This window comes from Bison bison, unplaced genomic scaffold, assembly GCF_000754665.1.
Source record: "Bison bison bison isolate TAMUID 2011002044 unplaced genomic scaffold, Bison_UMD1.0 scf7180017864333, whole genome shotgun sequence".
Taxonomy (NCBI): Eukaryota; Metazoa; Chordata; class Mammalia; order Artiodactyla; family Bovidae; genus Bison; species Bison bison.
The window spans coordinates 1,352,949-1,379,612 of NW_011494905.1; the positions used below are offsets into that span (position 1 = coordinate 1,352,949).

At 38.0% G+C, this 26,664-nt stretch overlaps 1 protein-coding gene across 4 annotated transcripts; it reads right to left on the minus strand.

Moving 5' to 3' along the window:
• Positions 1–296: 296 nt before the first annotated feature.
• On the minus strand, positions 297–20,604 carry TRA2B (transformer 2 beta homolog (Drosophila)). 4 transcript variants are annotated; one of them, XM_010853883.1, is made up of 10 exons: positions 20,404–20,604; positions 13,998–14,273; positions 8,995–9,128; positions 7,780–7,942; positions 6,269–6,457; positions 4,272–4,387; positions 3,882–3,965; positions 2,613–2,672; positions 1,768–1,841; positions 297–1,306 (listed from the first exon to the last, which is right to left on the minus strand). In XM_010853883.1, exons 4-10 carry the CDS (start codon positions 7,810–7,812, stop codon positions 1,296–1,298), a joined length of 567 nt encoding a protein of 188 aa, XP_010852185.1. In that variant the 5' UTR covers positions 7,813–7,942; positions 8,995–9,128; positions 13,998–14,273; positions 20,404–20,604; the 3' UTR covers positions 297–1,295. The 4 variants fall into 4 exon arrangements, with proteins under 4 accessions (XP_010852185.1, XP_010852183.1, XP_010852182.1 ...); XM_010853881.1 differs by having other exon boundaries at positions 13,877–14,273; XM_010853880.1 differs by lacking the exon at positions 13,998–14,273.
• Positions 20,605–26,664: the final 6,060 nt, after the last annotated feature.

Genomic DNA, 26,664 nt, shown 5'->3' on the forward strand with positions numbered 1-26,664 from the left:
TAGAATTGACCATGAAAATATCCTAGAAAAAATGTTCATTTCAGGCACCTTCAGGGCAAGTGTGGAGAATATTTTAATACAATACCATCCCCAAGTGGAGATGTTCATTCCAAGACCTGGTTACTTACTTTAAATGTATTTTCCAGGAGTACAAAATTTACCTATTTAAAACAATTTTAACAACAGAAAGAATACATTTCAGTCCAAGGAATACTGTATAAGGTACTAAAAACTATAAAAGAACTCTCATGTAGCAAAGTTAAAACAAAATCTCTATAAACTGAGTTTTACCAGCCTTTTTAGTCTTTTCATTTGCGTTTATTTAAACACAGTTCTCAAAACATTTGAGTGAAATTGGGCCTCCTTTGGTAAGCAAAGGACCTGAAAGTAATATTTAAAAAATGAACAGGCAAAGTCTTCAGATCATCCACAACACAGGTGTAGTGTTCCCTTCTTTTTTCTCAAAACTCTGAAGCACCCAGTTTTTCCATATAGTCTTAAAAGCTAGAAGAACAAGAGTACATTTGTGGTGGAATGTATTGTCACTTGCTGATAACTAATTGAAATACCATTATCCCCTTCTAACAGCTTTAAGAAATAGCCTTTTTAAGGCATACATTGTGTAACTCATCTTATTCCCTGCTATATATAATACAGATTACATAAAGGCTGACAAATTCACATTTATATAAGCATTAAGCATTTGCTGTATTGAAAGATCTTTAGTTTTTAACACTAGCAGTATAGAGTTACAGAGCATAATTTTTATCACTTAATTGCAGGTATATTAAGTATGGTATGTTTCATGGACTCGAGGAGAACGGGCATTTTTGTCTTTAATTTACTACTGACAATCTAATCTGAATAGTTCTGCTAAGCATTGATATGTTAGAAAGAAAAGTAAAAACCAAACTTTATTGTTGCTTTTTGCCATTTGGTAGCATTTTACACACAGGCTTCGATCTTCAGAATACCCTGGATTCAGTAGAAAAACCATTTAAATGAAGTTCTGTACAATAGAAACTTCTCAGCAGTCAAAATTTTAGACTGTAAAAAAATACATGCAAAACATACTTTTCTGAAAACACTTAACTTTGAACAAAGCACCGAACTACACAAATGCAGAATGAAAACAGCATTTCAACTCCACCAAAAGTAGTCATCATAAAAGGTGTAAAAGTCACCTAACTTCACTAGGCACTGTTCACTTTTTAAACAGGAGACAATAAAAAATATTGTCCACAAACAATATCCCAACTCTAGGGCAGGTTTCAGAAAGTCTTCAACTTCATGCTTTAATAGCGACCTAGAAAAAAAGGAAATAAATACACTTCAATACTCAAGTGCATACATTTAACGTTGAGAATTTTAAACTTTTCTGTTATCAGGAAATTCCTATGTACCAGATTCTCTTGTGAAAACCTTCACATAGTGCAGAACCAATGTTAAACAGAAATAGCGGAATTTAGCTAACTCAATCTGAAAGCTAAGGTTTTAAGTCACTCAAAAATGTTTCTAAGCTGTAAAAAAAAATTTTAAAAATTCCTTAAAAAAAAAAAAAAAAGCTACAAATGGTGACAAAATACACATGTACTATTTTAATTAGTAACAAGAGTTAAGATCCAAGGGTTGTTTTCATATACTTCCTTGAACCCTACAGAAAAATTGAGGAAATACTAATTGAATCAACCCATTATGTGCTGTTGTTTCCATAAGTCATAGCAAGTCACACTATTATAACAAAATTATATCAAAATAAAAACTTACGAGGTGAGTATGATCGAGATCTGGAACGTGATCTGTATCCTCCACGACTATAGTAGGGAGAAGGTGACCGTCTTCTGTAAACAAATATCAAGACCATCTAAGACTCCATAGATCACAGATTAAAGTGACTGATCCCTTTATCAGTTTCCAAAACTAAAAGACCCTCAGCTGACCTTCAAAAACACTGTAGTAAGGTCTGTTTAGTCCTGAGAATGAAGCACATTATCAGGCCCAGTACCAAAAACCCCTATCAAAGAGGTTGAATCTGATCATCGGCTAGTTAACATTATACCTAACAAATTTAAACTGGGTTAGAGAAGAAAATCATCATTACCACTAATTTTAACCACACCCTATGAATGAACACCCCAAATTTCATAGTGATTTAGTTTTGTGTTAAGATAAACTTGAATAATTACTTGCTTATTCTGAAATGCTTATAATAAGCTAATGAAACCATTAGGGATAAATAAGATTAAAATATTATGGATTCTTCATTTATGCCACCATCTCATATTAAGGTATAAAATGGCACCACTGAGTGATAACAAGTACAAGCCCAATCTCTATGAACATAAATTAAGCCATGTACATTGTCATTTGACTTCAGTTACAGTATTTTTATAAACTTCTCATTTATAAATTTTATGAATGCCATTTATAATTTATCAAAATATGAATAACAAATATCTTTATGTGAGCCATTCTACTATTGTACAGATTTAAATCTTTTCCTGGCCAGTGCAAAACTTTTCTGTCATCAGGAAATTCCTATATGCCAGATTCTCTTGTAAAAACCTTCACATAGTGCAGAAGCAATGTTAAACAGAAATCTTTTCCTGTACCTGTATATCTGATCCCTGTCTTGAGCAGCTCTCCATCCTCCCCCTCCTCCTCCTCCACCCCTGTGAAGGCAGAAAACAAACATTTTAAGTTTTAAAAATGCACAATTCATGCAATAAAATTAACAGAAGTGAAAGCTAGTTTCCTTTAAAGCAATAAAGAGTTGCTTTTGCCACCCCTTTACAAACTGACATAGAGCTCTCCCTGGTGGTTAAAATGAGTATCATATTAAGTACTCTTAAGACTAATCTTTGCATCCTCCACAAATCAATCCCCTACATGTCAGTACAGAAATGCCACTTAAGAAAGTTTGTCCGTGCTAAATGTCAGGACTGTCAACTTTCTAAAAATTACAGAATAGTGTGCAAAAAAAGACAACAGCTCACTACCACACCAAAATAGGGTATCAAGGATTAACTGTTATGGTCAATATTTACTACACAATTTACATTTTGACTAACAATACAAGATCTAAATTACCTGCTGTTGCTTAAATAGAGAACTTTACTTCATTTTTACTTTCCAAAGTATTCCTAGTATCATAAGCATTTCCCTATCAACCCCTGAAAAATGTTCAATATTGTTAATAAACAACCTCTTACCATTGTTATAGCAAATTAATCCTTAAATAATTTCTTTAGATTTTTCCAAGAATCAATTTGCCCTGCCCTTCAACACAATTCCTCAGCTACCAAAAATTGCTTTATAAAGCAATGATATTCAAAATCAGTTCATGAAACTCACTTTAAAAAAACAAAAAGGGGGGAGGGAGAGCCTGGAGTATGGTCTATAATTTTATTGTCCCATTGGTTTACTACTTGGTGCTTTAAAAATACACATACCAAAACCAAAAGTATAACCATACAATCCAGAGACTTCCCTGGTGGTCTACTGGTTTAATACTCCACTGTAGGGGGCACAGGTTTGGTTCCTAGTTGGGCAATTTAAGATCCACATGCTGTGAGTTGCCCCCCAGAGGAGTGCATGGCAACCTACTCCAGTATTCCTTCCTGGAGAATCCCAAGGACAGAGAAGCCTGGTGGGCTACAGTCCATAGGGTTGCAAAGAGTTGGAAACAACTAAAGCATCTTAGCACTCATGCTTTGAGTTGCAGCCAAAAAAAAAATCCAGTTTAATCTCTGGATCTCCAATTTATTAAAGGTAAATACCTTTATCAAAGGCTAAAACAGTGCTGCTTTATGCTGCAACTGAACCAGAAGCGCTTATTTGTCTTTCAACAACTTAAAAACTTTGTATTTTGGTTAACATACCTGTACGATCTGCTATAATAGTCTCGATCATCATAGCCTCGATCATATCCTCTGTCATAGTAATCTCGACGGCGTGAGCTGCCACTGTGAATAAGATTTATACAAACTTGGTTTTACCTACATTAATATTTACTAGTTCCCAGAGTGGGAAAACTGGTCTGATGAGAATCATTTAATTACCCAGGAATGTCAAATATATGGCATTTCTTTATGATAAAAGTAGGAAGTGATTAATCTATTACATGTCATCACAATTTATGGTACCAACCGAATGTTTCTACTAAATATATTTATATTGAATTTAAGTTTTAGTCAGCTGGAAATGCCAAAAGCCTCCCTGTGCCCTAAAGTGAACTGTCAGTATTTTAACAACCTTGAAAACAAACTTACTAGGTAGGTCTCCCCATGTAAATTCCTGGTGTTGGAGTATGTGGTCTTTTCGTTATGGAGAAGTCAACTCTGATCCTACGTCCATCAAGCTCCATTCCATTGGCACGCTCTTTTGCCTTCAAAAGATATGAGTTGTTATATACATCATGAACAAAGCCCCAAATTAACTATTATCTATATATAAAACCCAATTAGATGTTTCAGTTAGGCCTGAGCATTATATCTGACAGCTTATTAATAAGTTTTTCTGCCTATCAAATCTTTACTGACAAAAGCTAGCCTAGAAAAGTTCATTAAAAAAAAAAAAAAAAAGCCACCCGTGAGCACCAACTTAAGCCATGAACTATTTGAAATTACTGTACCAACTATAGATTTGACAGTACCTATAAGTCTATAAAATAGTACACAGTTGGCAAACTATGACCCACGAGCTAAGAATTTAAATAGGTGTGGGTGTCAAAGTAGTATTTCATCAGAAATGAAATTCAAAATTAAGTGACCATGTTTTACTGAAACAAAGCCCCTCATTAATTTGCATTTTATATGGCTTTTACATTACAATGGTAGGGTTGAAAAGCCGTCATTGAGCTCTTATGGCTCCCAAAGCCCAAAATAGTTACTGTCTAATCCTTTACACAAATTTGAGGACCCCTGCTATGGAAGCAAGGAGCTGGGATGAAAGCTTGAATTACATATAGTTTCAAACATTAAAATGAAAATATACTGTACTGAAGAAAAAAAATACCCCATCCCAAAGACATAGCAGTTTATTCACAATTTAAACAAATAACCTCTCTATCTAAATAGAATTTAGATTTCTAATTCCAATTATGCTATTTTCTAGTTTGATTGTTTTAGGCCTCAAGGCAGTTTCTGGCATTACTGATTTAGATACAAAATATACTATCTTTCAGAAAGGGAACTGTGGTTCTGTAGGACACACACACACAAAGTAGAAAAACAAAGAAGCCGATTCCGTAAGTAACCTTGGACAAATGTTATTAACATTTTTGACATCAATTATTACCAAAATGAAGTTGAATGACATAGCATTCCTTAAATCTCTTAAATTATAACCACTTGCATTCAGCTTTTAATTCTTCCTTTAGTAGATGGGCTTACTCTATTCATTTAATTTTATTTAGAGCTCAAAATTATTAATCTCAATATTAACCTCAGATGGCTTGTCATTAAGTTTCTCAAGATTCTCCCCTCCTTATTATCGGAGATGACTTTAGCAATCACCCCCATGTATCTGAAGTTCAAATTTCTTAAATGGGCCAGGAGTCACACATCAAATTTTTACTTTAGCCTCTGTAAAAAAAATTTTAGGGAGGTCCCTCGAGGTCCAATGTTTAGGACTTGGTGCTTTCACTGCCGTGGCCCAGGTTCAATCCCTGGTTGGGAAACTAAGATCCCATAAGCCTCAAAGCCAAAAAAAGTTACTTCCTATGTTCTACCTCAACATCCAAAACATAAAATCACTTGCCAGTATACAGTATATAATCAAAACCAGTTCCTTTATCCTGAGTCATAGCTTTATCACTTCTTAATGTTTTCATTTTAGAAAGTAATCTGATGTAAACACTCATTAAATATTCCAAACTGGACTGTTAATATTCTTCTATTTTAGAAATATCTGTATCTAGGCACACATCTGAAAACAGTTGACTATGTTTGAATTTACTTCAAATAAAATGGTGGAAGAGACTGAGTTGGAATTTAGAACCAAACTGTCACTTTGCTGTTATGCTACAAATCTTTGAAATTTCCACATTAAAAGATATGCTACTCACTTCAATATTCTGGCCTGGAGAATTCCATGGACTGCATAGTCCATGGGATTGCAAAGAGTCTGACACGACTGATGGAATTACTAAAGCAAAAGTCATCCAAGGAAGAATAGTTAAAGACTCTGAGCGTGTGTGTAAAAGTGAAAGCATGTGTATATACCTTTTTTTTTTTTTTTACACAAAGGTACAAGACTTTTTACTTACTTCCTTGGCATCATCTACATTTTCAAAGTATACAAAGGCAAATCCTCTTGAACGTCTAGATTGCTGGTCATATACAATAGATACATCAGCAATTGGGCCATATTTAGAGAACACTTCTCTTAGATCTCTTTCTGTAGTGTACAAGCTCAATCCAAATACTCCAAGACAACAGTTGGGATCAGGATTTGCCTAGAAATAGAAAAATAGATTAAAAAAAAACTTTTAAAAAGCATCACATATCAACTCCCCCCGCCAAACTGTCACTAATATGAAAAGATAACAATGAAATAAAACAGCAGTTTAAAAGTAATGTTACATCAGCATCACAAGCATGTATGCAGAGAACTATGTCTCTATAAGCTGGGGCAAGAGGAGAGGTAAAACTTCATAATGGTGAATTAAGATATACCATTCACACAATAGGAGGCTCTAAACTGCCAAAGAGATACAGAAGTACATTCAGCTTGATTTCTATAGAAAAATCATAAGTGTTCAAATATACATACAAGTGAAACTACAGATGTGTACCAAACTTTTTTAAAACAGATATTAAGCAGCGTCAACTATTATAATAAATAATGTTTATATTATTACATTTATAAAAAATAATAATAAATGTTGCTGACATCCCAGTTGCCATGAGTTTGCTTAAAGGTTTCACTACTTCGCACATACATTTTATAGTTAAATTCCACCCCACTTTCAAAAACATACACTCCCTATAGGTCTACTTGTATATTTTTCAATAAAAACCACAAAAGAAACACACTAAATGCCATCTCATTTGTAACTTCTCATGGAAGACATGGAGAAGGCAATGGCACTCCACTCCAGTACTCTTGCCTGGAAAATCCCATGGACAGAGCAGCCTGGTAGGCTGCAGTCCACGAGGTCGCTAAGAGTCAGACACGACTGAGCGAGTTCACTTTCACTTTCCTGCATTGGAGAAGGAAATGGCAACCCACTCCAGTGTTCTTGCCTGGAGAAGCCCAGGGACGGGGGAGCCTGGTGGGCTGCCGTCTATGGGGTTGAACAGAGTCTGACACGACTGAAGTGACTTAGCAGCAGCATGGAAGACAAGCAAAGCTTTAAAACTGCAAAGAAACTTGCTTAAAACTAAATGGGAAAATCATAGCATATTTTAAAGCATATTAAACCCAGAAAACTCAAACAATAGTATGGAACATAGATATATGATCTAACTATATTAACCGTATTGCACAGAGAATTTTTTATTTGATGTGCTGTTAGTGTGACAGTATCTTAAATTTTTGTGATCAACAGCTCAAATGTAGACCATATATGGGAGATAATCTTTTAAAAAGAAAAAAATCTCCAAACACTGAAAAGGCTCTAGAGAGGAATCATGCTAAAGCTCCAGCATCAAAAGTTATCAGTTTTAAATTATTACAGAACAAAACACCAAAAACAGAGGGGAATATACTATACATCAATTATAAAGTGGCTTCATACAGTGTCCACTACTTCAGAAATAATTGTTTTCACCTTACCCGATTCCCAACATGACGCCGGCGGGTAGACATGGGAGAATGACTGTGGCTATGCCGTCTTCGATAATCTCTGCTGTAAGATCTGCTACGAGATCTTCTATGGGACCGGGACCGAGATCGTGACCTTGTATAATGCCTCCGAGAACTTCTTCTGGATCTAGACCTGAAAGACAAGGGCTTCAAGGTTATCACTGAATAGCTGACGGCAGGATATGGCTTTTAATTCTTTCAAAACGTTATTCTAAAGTTAAGCTTCAAAAGGTAAAACACACAATCCAGGTATGTAGTGGGATCAATACTTTTCTTTTGTATATTGTCATTTCTGTGCTAGGAAGAGTTCCAAAACCATCAGTAACTAAAGGTCCCTTCCATCATATCTTAAATAATTAAAGAGATTAAACAACACAGTATCTATTAAAAATCACAAAACATGCAACATTTCATACTAGCCTGATTTGTGTCCACCTTTACCCTTCACAATACCATCCTTCATTTTTAAGCTTCTTGCATTATGCCCATAATTGACTTATGGTAACATCACCATTACAAGCAGTATTCTCCAGCAGTTTTAAAATCAACCAGTTGCTCTTAACTACAGTGATCATATGAACTGTCATCTAACCCAGGAAGAATACAGTGTGAGAGAGAAAAGGGGCACTGTTAATTATGCCTGACAGTAGGCATCAAGCTGGGGCTGACCTGGGCAAACCAGGATATATAGCCTACACTTGAACATTAAAAAAAAAAAAAAAAAGTGCTGTGTTAAGGTTTTTTGTTTTATAGTACATTTGTCATACTAGACTACACCTATTTATCAAGAATTGCAGTTTCTAAAAGCCAATGCTCTGTAGTCTTTTTTTGCCATACTAATAAGCAGTTCACATAAACTCAGTGAATCCTCACAACAATTCTGAAGAACTGATACTATTGCTAATTCATCTTTTATAGATAAGGAAGTTAAGATTGAAAAGGTTAAGTAATCTGCCCAAGCCAGAAAAAAACAGAGAGGTAAGATATGAACCCTAACACCAAAAGCCCAGGCTCTTAGCCACTTAGTCTTTTGTCTCCCAGAACTTAACAATTAAGTTCATTTCTCGTACCAATATTAAATAAGCCAACAAATGATCTAACCCTCTCTATCTTCCTAGTTTACAAAAGCACACACCAGTTTGAAAGCTAAGAGTAACAAGAAAATCCCAAGACAGTCTTTCTTACCTAGATTCAGATCTGGACCTGGACTTTGATCTGGAACGCCTGGAATCTTCCTTGGAGCGAGACCTTGCAGGGGTATGCCTTGCAGATTTCCCAGATCCATGAGCACTTCCACTTCTGGAAGCAGAACGGGATTCCTACACGTAGATGTCAAAAGTTTAATTTGTATACTTTCTGGGCAACTTTAAAAACAAATAAGTTGTGGTGAGATAAATGGTGAGGGAAAGCAATCCCCTTCCAAGATAAGAAAACATAGTAAGGGCAGGAACTGAATATACCTGGTATAATAGTTACGTTGCTCCAATTGACATAAGCCAATTAACTTGAACTTCCACCTTTCTTGGGGAGCAGGGATAAGAGTTAACTGACCCCACTCTCTTCAGAAATGGGTGCCCAAGCCAAGCAGTTAAGGGAACTGCCCAAGGATTGTTTTGGGAATGTTACTCCGTAAAGACTAGGGTGAGAAAGAACCTTATTAACTATGACACCTATACCTCATACCTATTATTTCAGTCAAACTGCCATCAATTAAAAAAAAAAAAAAAAAACCTATGAAATTTGTAAAATTTACTTTATTTTCAACTTTTATTTATTGCTGAGTGGAGAAAAAAGACAAGGACAGTACTGTTTCAAGTCACAGAGGAAGAACAGAAACCTAGAGAGCAAGGACCAGCTTGAAGGAGACTAGATCTGTAGACCCTGTCCATCCAACTATGTAGGAAGCCCTTACGGATCTCAAAGCAACCAGATGAAGCTACAGTCGAAAGGCAGTGAATGAACTGCAGAGGTAAGAATTAAGAGGGTACCAGAGATTTTCCTCAGCTAACTGTAGATGAGCCAGGGCCAATCGATGGGAAACTGGGAATAAGCAGTTAGAAAAGTTATATACAGAAAGGACATATTAAAACTGCAACAGTTTAGATCACAGGCTCCTAATCTACTTTCAGGAAGGGAAGTTCAGGAACTGTATGTAAAAAACAGAATCTAGATACATACTTTATACCTAGGCTTTTCCCTATCGTAGCTGTGACTAGCTGGTAGGTAGGTTGTACAAAAACAAAATCTCTAAAAGGAACTATCGAAGAAATGGCCAAATAGGATAACTAGTTTGGTGAACCAAAGACATATAATTAGAGAAAAAAGCTAAAGGAACGTTCTGCCAAGGCACCAAAATAGAAATAGTAGAAAAGATAACAATTAACTCAGTCTGACAGCTAACCAAGGTATCATCAAACAAGACAACATTTCAGGTTATCCACCTTCATCTAACTTAAAGGCATTAATTAATCTCATGAATCTTCCTGCCCAACACAGAATTAAAATGGCTTGACTCAAAAGGAATCAACATTACAGGTAAGTTGCTGTAGGGGTAACAATCAATGTTGAAGTGGCATAAAACTTTATCACAAGAGACCGCCCTGTGTGGCAGACTTGCAGAATAAAACACTCCAGCCGTTCTTAAAAGGATAAAGGTAGAAAATTCATCTAAATCACAGCCCAAAACATTTTTGAATACGTTCTGTGACTTAAGAGAACAGTGGAGAAAATTTGGAAGATCTTTCCTATGATGCTTAAGGACAAAACTTACATGCAACACAGAAGAAACAAGGCTTAAAGTTTAGAAAAAGAGTAACTCAGTGGGCAAAATGAATTTTGGTCTCTATACCCCAAATGACTCTAAATTTCAAAGTCACACAAAACGGTGCGAAGTGGCATGAAACATGGCTACGAAACATGGCTACTCTCCCTTCCTGCCATGAGTTAATAAAGAGTCAAAGTAAAAGATGACACCCCTAATTATTAGTGAAAATAGCTACTTTTATCATCGAGGAATGTTTAAGAGAGGCACTATGGCTTTGAGGACCCCAACTAACAATCCTTTGACTTCCTCTGGCAAATATTCTGGACATTCAAAAGCACAATCCTCCTCTCCTGGGATAAAGAGGTTCTCAGATTGGGGATGCAGTTTCTGCAATCATTCAACAGGCAAAAGCTAATCTAGAAGATAAGGTAGAAAGAGGGACTCTAACACCTTTGTTTATTCCAATGCTACAAAGATGACTTCATGGAAAGATTATGACCTTTAGTGGAAACAAAAGAAAGCAATCTGCTCTAGCAGGGAGACAATATGGGTGCCTCACAATAAGAGTTAAAAGATTACCGATAAAATAACTATAGTTAACAAAAATCAGTTCATCTGAAAAAAAGAGTAGAAAGTCAAGATCCTCTTTTAAGCCTCTTGCTTCAGTAAAACAGAAAAGCCTTATTCTAAGCTGAGGTGCTTTACCAATCTGTTCACCAAGAAGGAAAAGAAAGTCGTTATAGCCTCAGAATAAACTTTAATGAGGTTTCTAGCAGATCAAGGGTCAAAAATAACAGTATTTGTGAAATTATAAGACTTTTCACTAAACCTCTAAAACTAATTGGCTATATGCAGATGTATTTTATGAACAATCATTTCTCAGACCAGGAATAGGAGAAACCACTGGAACACTAAGTCTTCTTCTGTACTGACACTTGTTAGGCTAACACAGAAACACTGTCTCTACCTCCTACCTTTCGTATCAGAGGCAGTCTTAAAATTAAATAAACCCTTTTGCAATTATGTTGGCTATTAACTGGTTTGGAAATATATGCAAGGTTATTTACCTTGTCTAGAAGGCCAAATCTAAAAGCATAAAGTTAGCTTTAAACCTTGGTCCATGGTTAAATCCATAAAATCAGCTAGAAAAGCCCCTAAACACAAAAAATTCAAAGACCACTTTCAGGGCTCACAAAACTCTTCAGCGCTAACACATTAAAACCCTACCAATACCTCAAGGAAAAGGATCACAAATGTAAAGTGAGCATGAACAACACAACCAAAAATTCCCTGAAAACCACACAGGGAATCAAGTTCTTACAAACTGAATCTTAGTCATGTACTAATCAATAGGGAACACATCAGGGAGAAACAAACTCAGCCTTCCAACAAAATACTAGCCAGTATCTCCCTATTCTGAGAATGACAGAATCTTAAAAAAACCTTTTTGAAAGAGATGAAAGAAGTAGGAATAACCATCCAATTTCTAGGTTTCTCACATATTTTAAAAACTAGATGCAATAGAGTAGACCTTCAACAAAGGCTCTTACAGATATGTAGTAAACCTACCGAGCATTTAAATACAGATCCCCAACCAGAGCTTATTTTATTAGGTCTGGAGTTGGGCATCTGCATTTCTTAAAAAACACCATACATATTTGTGATGCTTATTTAAGTCTCACTGACTTAATTTCAAGTTTTATGCTTCTTACTTATCTGGTTTTTTCAACAGTCATTTTCCTGAAACCTTGTTTTCTGTCACCTTCTCTGCCACCTCCCCACCCTGTCATTTATTAGCCGTCCTGAGGGCATGTACCTTACGCTTGCCCCAGGACAAGAAGTCTGTTTCCCCCTACTACCCAGGCCGGAGGTGGAGAGGCATTCTCAGACTCCAAGATGCTTTGGCCAAAGGGGGGCAAAAACCTGAATGGATGAGATGGTCCACTAGCATCAGTGTTTACTTTCACTTTACACCTTTCCAAACAAACTCCAAACTGCTTCTTCCCCTTACATGACTAACAGATACTTTCTCTTTCAGACCCCAAGGACTTTTCAGGTCTCCTGATAAAAGAATCAATGAGCTTGAATAAAAATTTAACATCCATTCACATCCGTTGCCTCAGCCTAATCTATAAGTAATTCAGAATGCAAAACTAACACTACCAATTTAATGTTATTAGTTTATACGTGGCAAGTTCTACAAATTATCAGGGCAAATGATGGAAACTATAAATGGGTGTAATCATCTGCTTGCAAGATAAAGAACTGAAAAAGCACAAATTTGACACAAGTAGGCCCTGAAGTATCTATCAGAAAATGAATCCAAGTAATTTAAGACACTGCCCCAAGAGTTGTGAGGTTCAAAAACTCTCAAAGTTTAGGCTATCTTAATTTCAGGGAGAAGTGATAGCCTTAGTTTTCCCGACAGAGTAGAAGCTATCTGTTGGTTGCCTACTACTGGGTGTTATTTTGACACATGAACTTTCCCCATCCAACTGAAAGTAACAACACTGCACCAATCATTTGACTCTTCTGTTCAATTAAAACAAGCATACAGAAAGGGAAATGACAGAACTTTTAGGTCTATTTTTCCAGCAAGTGGTAGGAGTAGAGAACCAGAAGCAAAGCTACTTTATGATCTGTTATCTCTCACACCATTTTAACAGTTAAGTTGTTAATAGCAGAAAATAAGAAAAGGGAATAAGGCACTTACTGTTACTGCCACTGTGGAGTTAGGTATCCTGTTCACTTATATGACCTATCTCATTCTAAGGGAAGCCCCTACAACTTTTTAGCAGTAACCCAGTCATTCAGCTGGAATAAGAATTAGAGAATTAAGAATCATCTTGTGAATTTACACACATGCATCTTAAAGTTAGGGCCTAAATGGTCAGTTTTCCACTATTGCCATCTAAAAAGAAATTAATTTTTTCATAAATGCCAAAAGGAAGGATCCTGTCCAATGGATTTTGGGGGTTTGGTTCTATAACCATCCTGATAACATTCTTTAGGAAAACTTTGACAAACTTACAACATTCTACTTATACTGATCTGTACTGAAGGATAGGGGTCAGTACATTGAGTCCAGAGAGGGTGGCCTAGACCACCTACTTCAATTCTGGAAGTACTCACGCCCCAGGACCAGCAATGTCAGAGATGAAAAATCCAGGAGACAACATGAAGCCGGCTGTTACCCAAATCCAAATCGGAGAGCTCATTCCTGCCTCCTATTTGACTACAAAGGGTTGTTTTTTTAAAAGTTGCATTTCAATCAGTTGACTAAGAAGTTAAAATTAGAATTACCTAATTTAAACGTTTCCCCTGGAAGGCACTTCTTTACCCTGTATATATTTCTTCTATTAAACAAATAATGCATGCATGTTTAGCAAAATATACAGGGACACATAAACAGACTAGTAATTACTTAGCGTAGTGCTTTCTGATTCCAGATTACTTCTTATCTTAACTTCATTTTTATTTCTTTTCTTCATTCTTCCGTTTCAAATTCTGACTTCTTTCATCTTCCCCACTTCACACAAATTGCTCAATATTCTACAAGTGGGACTTCTGGTCTGATAATTAGCATGCATTCTTTCTTTTATTTTTTCAAATTTCAGCTTCACTTATTCCTGAGCTTCAAATACTCATTTATAAAACTTGTCAAATGACGACTTCCGCATTTTCCTTCTTCAACATTAACCTTAATAGAAAAAGAACAGGATGAAGAATATTTTAAAACTCCAGGATAAAAGCCAGTGCCAAAACTGAAACTAGAAAAAAAAAATCCCTTTTGCTTTGGATTTTTTAGAAAAACTAAAATATGCAGCTCAAAAATCTGAAACTAGTTTCCTGCTGGTTCTAAAATATAGTCAATCTCATTTGTCTACTCCATGTAGATTTATCACGCTTAAGCTGAAATGTGAAGTGCGCAACTGAACATTTACTGTTCATCTAACATTAAGAACTACAATTACATTTCACACTTCTTACTTATTGTATTCATCAATAGAAAGTATGTTAAGTGTCAAAAGCACATCTCTAGTCAAAAAATGACACATTAATACAAAAGTGCAAGAAAGGAAAAGCACGGACAATTCATTTGCACAATGATGACAAGGCTCAGGGTTGAAGAGGTCTACAAATTGTGACTAAGGTCAAGATATGTATTTAATGTCACACTTTTAACGGAAAAAGTAGCCTGTAGAAAAACAATGTCAGGGAATTTGAAAATTTGGACTAATGTTTAACCCACCTCTAGAAAGCTGCCCTAGTGAGATTTTATAATATGAATGGCCCAACTTACTAACTTAAAACTAAAGCATAAAGACCAAATCAAGTCAACCAACTACTGTATGCAAGGAGCTGTGATGGAAGCAGAGCAAACCTGAACCCAACTGCGGTGTTTTCAAAGAATTTTTGGTAAATCCAGCCCCCCAATGATTATTAAAATATTCTGCAGTCCAAAGGAGCAACCCTACTTTTAAAGGTGGCAATGCTGTGGATAAAACTGCAGCTCACCTCCTGAAATTATTAAAAAGACTCAATATCACTTAAAAGATCAATAAGTTGAAGTGTCTATTGAACATCCTAAACAAAATACTGCTCTACTAAAACATCCTAGTTTTCTTGTACTTCTCACTTTATGATCCTTCACTGTCAATTTCCTCTCCTAGTTTTTTCCTGAAAATAAAACTTTCCTTAGGAAAAAAAAAAAAAAAAAAAAGAGAAGTCCTTTATACCTATCTGATCACAAAGACAATCATGCATGGCTATGATGGAAGTGTTATGATGTCTCTTCTAAGAGAGTAAGCATAATCTTCAGTCTAGTTTTTCAAAGTCAATTATTGCTTATTTAATCCAAGGAAAAAATTTTTTTAAAGCTTTTTACTTAAGGGAGTCAGAGTAATTGTTTTCTCTTAATATCCATCACTAAAATGTAATGGGAAATGCTTACTGGCAGCACAACTGTAATCGTGGAATCAGAATGCCCAAGCAGGTTCCCTTTAAGGCCTCCTAAACTTCAAATATATATACAGGGCTTAGGTTCAGAAAATGCTGAATAGAGGCCAAAGCTCTAGATATGACAATTTTTCAATATGAATGCCTTCCTGCTGATATTTCACTACCCCTTCCCAATCTTCTTTATATTTGAAGAACAAAATAAGCTGCTAGATAATATAAGCATTAGATTTCTTCAAACTCAGCTAAGTTGCGGTGGCCACTCAATAAAACCAGAAGACCAACTACTGGGCTAATGTTAAACACATATTAAGAGGTCCTACTTAGAAATAAGCGGAAATTTGTCTCACCACCAACACAATTTTTGTTAAAATCATTCTAGTGGTTATAACTGGAATTTATGCAACATTAATAAGTGCAAACTCATTAGGTTGACTAGACAGTATTTTAATAACTGGGACGGGCTAAGGAAAACTCACTGATTATGCTATAAAAATAAATGCTCATATCAACATTAAGGACTATTTTCTTTCTGCAGCTAAACTTTCCAGAAGTTTGGATAGAAAAATCCTCAAAGACTGAGAAAATGTTCTGAAAATATTATCATGACAAGCCTAAATCAGCTCTAACCCCATGCTTTTAAAAGATCCTTTACAAAAACAGTAGGCTCTGAATTTACATTCATAAACATTTAGTACTTTTCAGCAGAAATGCCAAGTATGTTTTATTACTACTTTTTAAGTCTATTATCTCAGCACAAAAATCATTGCCCCCCCAAAAAGGGTCCTCATCCATGCTATCATATTTAGCAATTGCATTGATAAAAATCAGAATATAACCTCCAAAACCCAATTCAAAGCAAAGATTTTTGAGAATTTGAAGACTAATTTTCTGTAATGAAGAATTCCTCCCCCGCTGAAAAACAAAACTAAATGACAATCCTAATTTTGTTCTGTGTGACGTACACCCCTCAAAAAAGCAAAACACTTAAAATTACCCAACTTCAACCACCACCTCATCACTGTCTTTTATGAGGAAATAAAGCAATTATGTGTTAAAAAAAAAAAAAAGATAAATATAACACACATGCTAAGGCTCAAAAGATATACACAGCTGTAGCCCTATCCTCTTGGGCGAAATGTAAAACAATGTAAAAAAAACTATGAAAGTACTAATATTTATCATTTAGGTTTGGGATTTTATTGGAGATAAAGAATGGAAAAGGCTGTACAAAGCAAATTCCATTTAACATTATCTCTCATCATCTGATTTCCTGTTCAATCTCTACAAAACCAGTACTTACCTTGCAACCACTTGTATTTTCAGTTTGAAGGTGCCACCTTCTAATTCTGGACCATATCCACAATATTAAATCATTCTTAAAACCACCAAAAATATTCTTCAACTTGGTTTCAAGAGACTTGTTGCCTTACCAGACTCAAACTGAAACAAAACTATTTCCTCCCACCCAACATTAATTCTTTATTTAAGGAACTTGGTGCAATGGCTACAACCCTTTGGGAAGAAAAAGGCTGAGATGTTTCAGTTTTGAAAAGTACTAAAAATTCAAAAAGACAACCCAAGATTAAGCAGAAGAGGAGAAACTGCAGAGTATGAAAGGCAGTTTGATGGGATGGTATACAAATGCCATTCATCTCTACAAAGAAGACTAAAGGTAATATACCTACATTGTAAACCCATTTCTTTCGCAAAAATGAGCAATACTCTACCAGAGTATGTATCATAATCTTGACAGCAAGACAAATTTAAAAGACTTGGTCTTTAAGTATTTACAATACTTACAATTTTTTACAATTCCAATATTTTACAATTTTTTACAATTTACAATATTACAATACTGCTTCCTCACTTAATTACTGGTTTCTGTAGATAAAGACCCAATTGTAGGGAAAAAAAGAAGTTACAGTTATCAGGGTAGAGCATCAAACCAGTGCCAAGGCCAAACTTCACCACACCCTAAACTGTGAACACAATTAGGCCATAGGATTTATCACTTCCTTCCCCATTACCATACATCTCTACACTTGGCTACAGGACCCTATCATGTTCTTATTCTCCCAAATCTTGACAACAGATCTAAGACCACCTCTTCCTTCCAAAGGTGCTAGCCAACTTCTCTGCAAAAAAATATGAGAAATTTTAGGGAATTATTGGAAAAAACTTGAATTCGAATGAGTGATACCTTACTTTAACGTGGGTTTGGCCAGATCAGGGAAGTGAGCTCTAACCAGAAACATTTTAAGTCTAATCAAGACATGAAAAATCCCGATACCGATAAAAGATATAGCAGTAACCGAAAGTGTTCAACAAACCACAAAAATTCAGGAATGCACCCTAGCTGCACGTTTAAAACAAAGGAACACATAAAAAAATCACATCTCTGTCAATATTCACCCAATAAGTAAACACACTATAAACAACCAAACTGAAGCTGATTTATTGCTCTCACCTCCTCTACTCCGGTCTGGTTATGACTAAAAGAGAGGAGAAAAAAAAAATTTCTACAGTGGCGGCAGGGCCACGAGGAGGTGGTGGTGATGAGTGACCTCAGCTGATAGATTTTAATATTACATTATCACTAGATGATTAGATTAGTAGGTGTTAGTGATTTACACTAATAATTTGTAAGGTCTGAAAACTTAAGTGTTATGTTAGTCACTCAATCATGTCCGACTCTCTGCAACGCCATGGATCGTAGCCTGCCAGACTCCTCTGTCCATGGTGGGTTGCCATTCCCTTCTTTAGGGGATCTTTCCAATCCAGGGATCGAACCGGGTCTCCCGCATGGCAGACAGCTTAAGAGTGGAATGAAAGTAATTTTTCAGGCTCTTGATAAGCTATTCATAGCATCCAAGTACAAGATCACTACCCTGCAGGCAATAGTTTTCCCGCTATTTTCAGGCACTTTCAAAAGAAGTTTTCAGCCAATCAGCCCTGACTGGTCTACCTAATGCTTTTTGTGGCACTGTATTTAAACTACTTCATTGAGCTTTATGGTTTTGCCAAGCATTCTTTGGGAGTCCCAAAGTGTTCCCAAAGTGTTTGTTTTAGGTCTAGTCTAACCACTTCAGGTTCCAATAAACCAACTAGAAAGCAATCTACAGACAAAACAAAGGCCAAAGAAAACAATGTGGAAGTACTCCACGTCGTCGAAGTTCAGAGATCTCTTCCAAGTCAAGGCGCTTAAGACAGAACATCAATCTGTAACATGTACCTTTATTATTTTCTCTTCCTCCGTAAGTTTGTTGAATAACCCTACGTAACAAGATTGTGAGGTAACTAGGATGTATATCCTACTAACAGAAAAAAAATACCAATTCAAAAGCTTGGTTAGTGGGACGATAATGTCTCTTGAGCTGTCACAAACCAGGACCCAATCCCTGCAATTGTTTCCTCTCACGAACTTCCACACAAGTAACTTACTCAGGTTTATTTAACTGAGAGCTCCTCCACTAAAACCAGCCATTTTTTCTTCTCAAAATGCACCCAATAATTGTTTTAATAGCTGAATACTGAAATTATCACTTGTCTTCCAGTCCAAACACCGACACCTAGTTTCCAGTTATTTTCAACTGGCGGAAACCATAACCCACAGTTTTTAACAACTTGGGAGCTTGATCCAAGCTTTCTCACCAAAGAGCTTAAAACGATAATCACACACATACTGCTGACTGGAAATTAATCGTCTTTCGAATAAAAAAGCCAGTATTCATCTGCATAGGTAAAGGCGAGGACTGACTGGTTCAAACCAAATTAATCAGATTTGGCCCCAAAGTTACATAATAAATTAAGATTCCAAGAGCTAAGATCTTTCCTTTCAAAAACGCCCTAATGAAGTCACCTAGAATTTGTTTCTCAAGTTTGCAAAAATATTCGAATAGACTGACATTTCTGCGTCTTAGTACTCACGGACCCGCGACCAAGCTTTATATTATGCCTTTTCTAAGCCCGGGAACTTTACTTCTGCAGTTTATCCAGTCCTCACCAAACTCCACATTTTGGGGTGGAAACTTTAAAAAGCGCACAAACACAATTCGTGGTTCATAAAATAGGTATGGCTCAAAACAAAGGAAAACAACGGCGCCAAAAATTGTTGCCCGCCAATTTCTCCTTCATCATCCCGTGGAAAAAAGACCTACTCGATCTGCAAGAAAACCTCAGCGACCTCGTGATCTACTTGGTTACCGGTAACTATTTGCGGTTTAACAGCCTTTTTGGCATCCAAGAAAAGCACGCCATTTAGGCCGAACACAAAGCTCGCGCGCAATCCCCTCTAACGGGCCCAGAACTTAAGTCTACGTCAGACTAGTTTGCCATCTTTAAAGAAGCCAAGAACACCTTAGATTCACATCTTTTCGGGGTCCAAAATGATCCTGTCTTAACCTAAATGCTGAGCATAAACCCTGAAGAACATCGCTCTTTGCGCCCCCTGTTCGCCGCCCGCGGCCTGAAAACTGTCGCGCGGCGCCTCCGCCATTTTGTGCCTCTGGCAGCGCGCCCAGCCCGCCAGCCCAAGATGGCTGCGGCGAGGCTTCGCAGGAGAGCAACGGCGAAACCAGATACCGCTCCCCTCCCCCACCACCGAGGGGACGCAGCGGCCATTTTTAATCTTTCCCTCCCGATAACGGAAAAAACCGCCGTTTCGAGTACCGGGCAACCTAAACCCGTCGGCGGCCTCCTTCTTGGATAAGGACAATACTACCAGGGCTTCTTAACCTGACCCGCATCCCTCCCGGTCTCAGACTTCGGAGCCAAAATCGCCCCAGTCTCCCGGCCCGAGGCCGATGGGCCTGGAAAGAGATGCAAGAAGCTGGGACCACACAGCCGCCCCCTGCACCACCGATACCTACCCGCTCTCCGTAGTTCTGCTCGCCGCTGTCGCTCATGACTTCCACTGCTGTCGCCGCTCGATGTGCTTCAATCAAAGTTGCCAACCTCTCGCGCCTTCAGTGTAGAGGCTCCGCCGCAGCCTCGCACCACACACCAGTTCCCGAGCCGCTGAGAGCCGAAACGCTCCGCGCCGCCTCCGCTTGGGCTCTAAGGCTCCCGGACGTGACGCGGCGCTCTTTAACCCGGCCCCACCCCCTCCCAGAGGGCGCGCTTTCTTGGCTCCGCCCCTCGGCGTTAGGCCTTCGCTTTCCAGCTGTGGCGCGTCCCGAGCCGGATGTGACGTAAGCCCCACCCCTCGCGCCGCGCTAAACCCATCTCGAGTCTCTTTGAGGCGGGAAAGTGAGCACAGAGGATCGCTTCTGTGGTGGGCGCCGCGGGGGTTAGTGATGTCACCCTCCACGCCTGACTCCCTTCTGTAAACTGTCGTGGAAGGTGGGGAATGGAGAGAAGAGATACCCACCTTTTCTCCCATCCTTCTTGCTTCCGCTTTGTTCATTCTTTGTGTCTTTATTTGGTTGCAGAGGGCACATATTCGTATACAGGGTTCTGTGCATAACTTTGGTTTTTTGTAGCTTCAGTTGTGGATCATTCCTACCTGAAATCCATTCATGTGAGCATCTGTCAAATAGCAAATCACGTTACCAGATCCTGATGCACTGAAATAAGCACGATCCGTAACCCGAGGAAGTTAGTGGTCTAGTAAGGGAGAACTGTTAAACATATATTTAAAAACTGATTTGGTTAGACGTACAACTGTAGTGGTGTCTCTGAGTAAATATTAATTATGCCATCACCCAACAGCATGATAAAGAGCTCAAACTTGGAAGTTCAGACATCTCTCTGTGCCTGCTGTTTCCCTTAAAAAATGTGTCTGTGTGTGTGTGTGGTACCCGGCTGGTGAGGTACTCTGATACATATAAAGGGTCATATGATTTTTTAAAACAGTTTTCTTGAGATATAATTCACATACCATGCAATACTCTTATTTAAAATGTACAATTCAAGTCGTTTTTGTATTTGCAGAGTTGTGCAACCTTCGCAGTTTTAGGACCAATTCATCACTCCCCCAAAAGAAACCTGTCATTAATAGTTACGTTTCCTCTTCTCTCCAGCTTCCCCCCACCAATTCTCCTAGTTCTAAGGAATCTAAAATCTACTTTGTCTGTAGTTTTTCATATTCTGAATATTTCCTATAAATGGAATCACATATGTAATATGGAGTCTTTTGTGACTGGCTTCTTTAACAAAGTTTTCAAGATTCATCCATGCTGTAGCATGCATCAGTTATTTCATTCCTTTTTATTGCTGAATAATATTCCATTGTATAAATGAATCACATTTTAATCATCCATTCATCAGTTGGTAGACTTTTGGGTGATTTTCACCTTTTAGCTATTATGAATAATGCTAATATGAACATTATGATACAAGTTTTTGTGTGAACATGTTTTCAGTTCTTTGGGGAATATACCTAGAAATGTAATTGCTGGGTCATGAAGGTAATGCTGTTTAACTTTTTAAGGAACTGCCATTTAGTTACAGATACCCTAGTGGATGTGAAGTGGTATGCTATTGTGGTTTTGATTTGCCTATTCCTAAGAATAACGTTGAGCATCTTTTCATATGTTTATTGGCCATTTGTAGATTTTCTTTGGGAAAATGTTCAGATAATTTGCCCACCATTTCTTTTTATCATTGAGTTGTAAGAACTGGCAATTTGATTCTTGCTTGATTTAAAATAGGCATCTGGAACAGCATTAGAACTTAAGGTACCTGAGATCCAGAGATTTCGTGATGACTCAAGGTAACAATTGTCCTCTCTTTTTACATGCTCTTCAGAGTCAACTTCATTGCTTTCATAGCTTAAGTCAGGGACCTATATGATTATGGTTTCCAAATCTATATTTACTTCAACACTCACCCCCCCCACACACACACAGTTCCATGTTTAAATTCTAGGTGCTTACTGGAAAATTTACCTAGATATTTCAGAGGCTTTTAAAAATTAGCATAAGCATTTTAATAATATGCCCTAGAAACATCTCTGCTAAAACTTTCTTCTCTCTTTCCCTCATTTAATTAGTTACCACTTCTCATTAATTCTACTTTTCATATATTTTTAAAATTTATCTTTTTTTTCCTCCATTACTCTTGCCACCATTTGTCAGGGCTTCATCAACTCACTTTGATGAAGTGCAAATTATCTTAGACACTTTAGTGGAGTTTTTACCTTTTGTGGAGTTTTTACCTCTTTAAACACTATATTTCAAGTTCTAATAAGAAAACCGTGTTATAAAAAATTCAAAACTACTACCTTAGAAATCTTACCTTATCATTTCAAAGTTAAAATGATACGGCATGTACCTGAGAAAACAACTCTAGTACACTTTTTCCCAATAATTGTGCTTGGATGATCCCTTGTGCTTTTGTGTATTTAATGATTTCTACTCACTGTATCAGGGAGGCTCCTGGTGGCTCAGCCGTAAATAATCCACCAGCAATGCAGGAGACTTGAGAGACATGGGTTTGATCCCTGGATCAGGAAGATCTACAGGTGGAAATGGCAACCCTCTCCAGTATCCTTACCTGGGAAATTTCATGGACAGAGGAGCTTGGCTGACTACAGTCCATTGGGTTGCAAAGAGTCAGACATAACTGAGCACCACACCAAATCATTGTAGCAGCTAGACTGTACTGTTTCTAAACTTTTTTCTATTCTCCCTAGGATGAAGAAATTAAATTTATTTCCTCCTTTTTAACACCTGCATACCTTTCTGTGTGATGTAACTTAAAAATTTAAGTCAGGAGTAAAATGTTAATAGTAAAATCTATGTAAGTCAACAATATGGGTGTTCATTGTACAGTCCTCTCCACTCTTTGAATATTTTCATAATAAACTCTGAGAGAAAAAAAAAATGTAAGTCAGGCCATGGTATCACATGCTTTGAAACCTTCAATGGCTTCTCATAACTTTTAGAAGTCCAAAAACCTTAATATAATCTGCAAGTCTCTGCATGATTTGTTCCTTACCTGCCACTGTTCTTGTTTTCTATGCAGTAGGCACACAGCTTCTCATGCTCCATGTATCATCAAAGCTGTACCTTTGAATGAACTGTTTCCTCTTCCTGGGGCATTTAACAACTACCTTCCTCCCAACATACATCTAAACCTGGGCTCCAACTCAGATCTCTGGTCTTGTCTTGCTTTAGAATAGATTAGATACCTTGTTTATATACTCTTATAAGCACCCCTCATATCATTCATAATAATTGTAACTAAGCAATAGTACTTATGGACTTCCCTGGTGGTCCAGTGCTAAGACTCCAAGCTTCCACTGCAGGGGGCACAGGTATGATCTCTGGTTGGGGAGTTAAGACTCTGCATGCTATGCGGCACAGACCCCCAAACCAAATAATAATAATTATATAATTATTTAATTATTTTTGTGATTTTGGCTTTTATGTCTGTCTTCCCCACTTTAGCTGTAGTACCAGCGCCTGGCACATAGTGACCCTTCAGTAACATTTGTTGAGTAAATGAAAGAAAGCAAAGTATGAATTTAAAATTTATTGAGTGAACTCCGGGAGTTGGCGATGGACAGGGAGGCCTGGCATGCTGCAATTCATGGGGTCGCAAAGAGTCAGACAGGACTGAGCGACTGAACTGAACTGAACTGAACTGAGTAGGCAACAACATGCCTTTATAGGTTCCTGAGAAGGGAACTGACTTGCTGAAAGCAGGAAAGATTGTCCTCGCAAAGACATGGACATCAGGCTGGAAGGTTTATTTATCAGTTCATGTCTGTATCTTCAGCACCTTGCATAGTGCCAGGCTGTTGAATGAGTGGCCTTGTGGAACATGGTCCCTGTACTATGTTCCATATAACCATGAGGTGAGGAGGACTGGACCCTCATGACAACAAGAATGAAGAGTAAACAGTGGGTGAGAAGACTCTGAAAGGGTGGGCCTGACTGGTCTTGATGATGAGAATATGAGGATACAGTGAAAAAAGATAGTAAAAAATGACCATAAAAAGTTTATGCCTTGTTAGGGGAGATATATCGGAGAAGGCAATGGCACCCCACTCTAGTACTCTTGCCTGGAAAATCCCAGCAACAGGGGAGCCTGGTGGGCTGCCGTCTATGGGGTCACACAGAGTCGGACACGACTGAAGCAACTTAGCAGCAGCAGCAGGGGAGATATATAGGGGCTTCCCTGGTGGCTCAGTGGTAAAAAATCTGCTTGCCAATGCAGGAGACAAAGGTTTGATCCCTGGGTTGGGAAGATCCCCTGGAGAAGGAAAAAGCAACCTGTTCCAATATTCTTGCCTGGGAAATCCCCTGGACAGAGGAGACTGGTAGGCTACAGTTCATGGCATTGGGCAAAAGAGTCAGACATGATTTGGTGACTGAACAACAACAGGGGATACATATATACACACACACACACACACACACATACACAGAGACACACGTACATGAGTAAATAATGTTCCCACTTGGTGTACTCTCTAAATGAGGCTTATTCTACCACTTATGGGAAAGATTGAAGGCAGCAGGAGAAGGGACAGAGGATGAGTTGGTTGGATGGCATCACCAACTCAATGGACATGAGTTTGAGTAAGCTCCAGGAGTTGGTGATGGACAGAGAAGCCTGGCAAAGAGTTGGACACAACTGAGCGACTGAACTGAACTACAGGAAAATCAGAGGCTGGCCCCAAATTTAATTATTGTATCTCTTTATAGAACTGAGGCCCTCTCCCCCAATGTATTTTTATATTAAACTTTCTCTATTCATATTACTTGGAGTAGGAAATGGTAACCTACTCCAGTATTCTTGCCTGGAAAATTCCATGGACAGAAGAACATGGCAGTCTACTCTCCATGGGGTTGCAAAGAGTTGGACATGACTGTGAAACTGAGCATGCACTTACTGTGTGATTGGACTCTAACTGGTTCAGATTTGGACTCTGAACTGGTTCAGAATTGTTCTCAGGAGGGGTCTCCCACGATACTACAGAGATGTGAAAGTGAAGGAAAGAGAATAACTAGACCAACTTCTGGGTTCTGGCTTGGGTGACCAGGTGAAAGGACAATGGTACCATGAACTAAGGGGAAATGAGGGAACGTGGGGCAGAATGATGACTTCAATTTAGGACATCCAAATGAAGGTGTCTAGTGAGTACTGGTTATAACAGTCTGGGGCTTAGGGAAGATCTGAGTGGAATATACATCCTGAACTAGAATTACCCAGTATAGAGATGGTCAGGAAAACCTTTCATTGAATAAACAAGATGCTCAAAGGAGTGATGTCCTCGTGTAACAGAAAACAACAAACCTGAGTCCATATTGAGTTTATTCTCTTAGTTCTAACCTTTGTGCTCTGTTGCTTTTGCTTTGTCATGCTGGCTCATGCATCCCTTTCTCAAGGCTCTGCCTCCCAGGCTTTATCTTTAGAACGGTTAACACTTCATTCACATAAAGATAAAAAGTTGTAGATCATTCATACAGAGATAAAAAGCTGTAGAACAGGAAATAACATTTGTCCTTTTGGAGGTGTACGGGAACATAGTGACAGGACCTACATGGACAGCTACAAGATCAAAGCATTGTCACATGCTGTCTGGAGTCTGGTGGGCACCAGGAAGTCTGTGACAACCAGTCACACCCCCTTCCCTTTTAGTATCAGTTCAGTTCAGTTCAGTTGCTCAGTAGTGCCTGACTCTTTGTGACCCCGTGGACCGCAGCACGCTAGGCTTCCCTGTCCATCACCAACTCCCAGAGCTTGTTCAAACTCACGTCCATCAAGTTGGTGATGCCAACTCATCCAACCATCTCATCCTCTGTCATCCCTTTCTCCTCCTGCCTTCAATCTTTCCCAGCATCAGGGTCTTTTTAATAGGTCAGCTCTTCCCATCAGGTGGCCAAAGTATTGGAGCTTCAGCTTCAGCATCAGTCCTTCCAATGAATATTCAGGACTCAGCTTTCTTTATGGTCCAACTGTCACATCCATACATGACTACTAGAAAAACCATAACTTTAACTATACAGACCTTTGTCAGCAAAGTACTGTCTCTGCTTTCTAATATGCTGTCTATGTTGGTCATAGCTTTTCTTCCAAGGAGCATGTGTCTTTTAATTTCATGGCTGCAGAACAGTTCTATGAAGATCTACAAGATCTTCTAGAACTAATACAAAAAAAAAAAAAAAGAAGTCACTTTT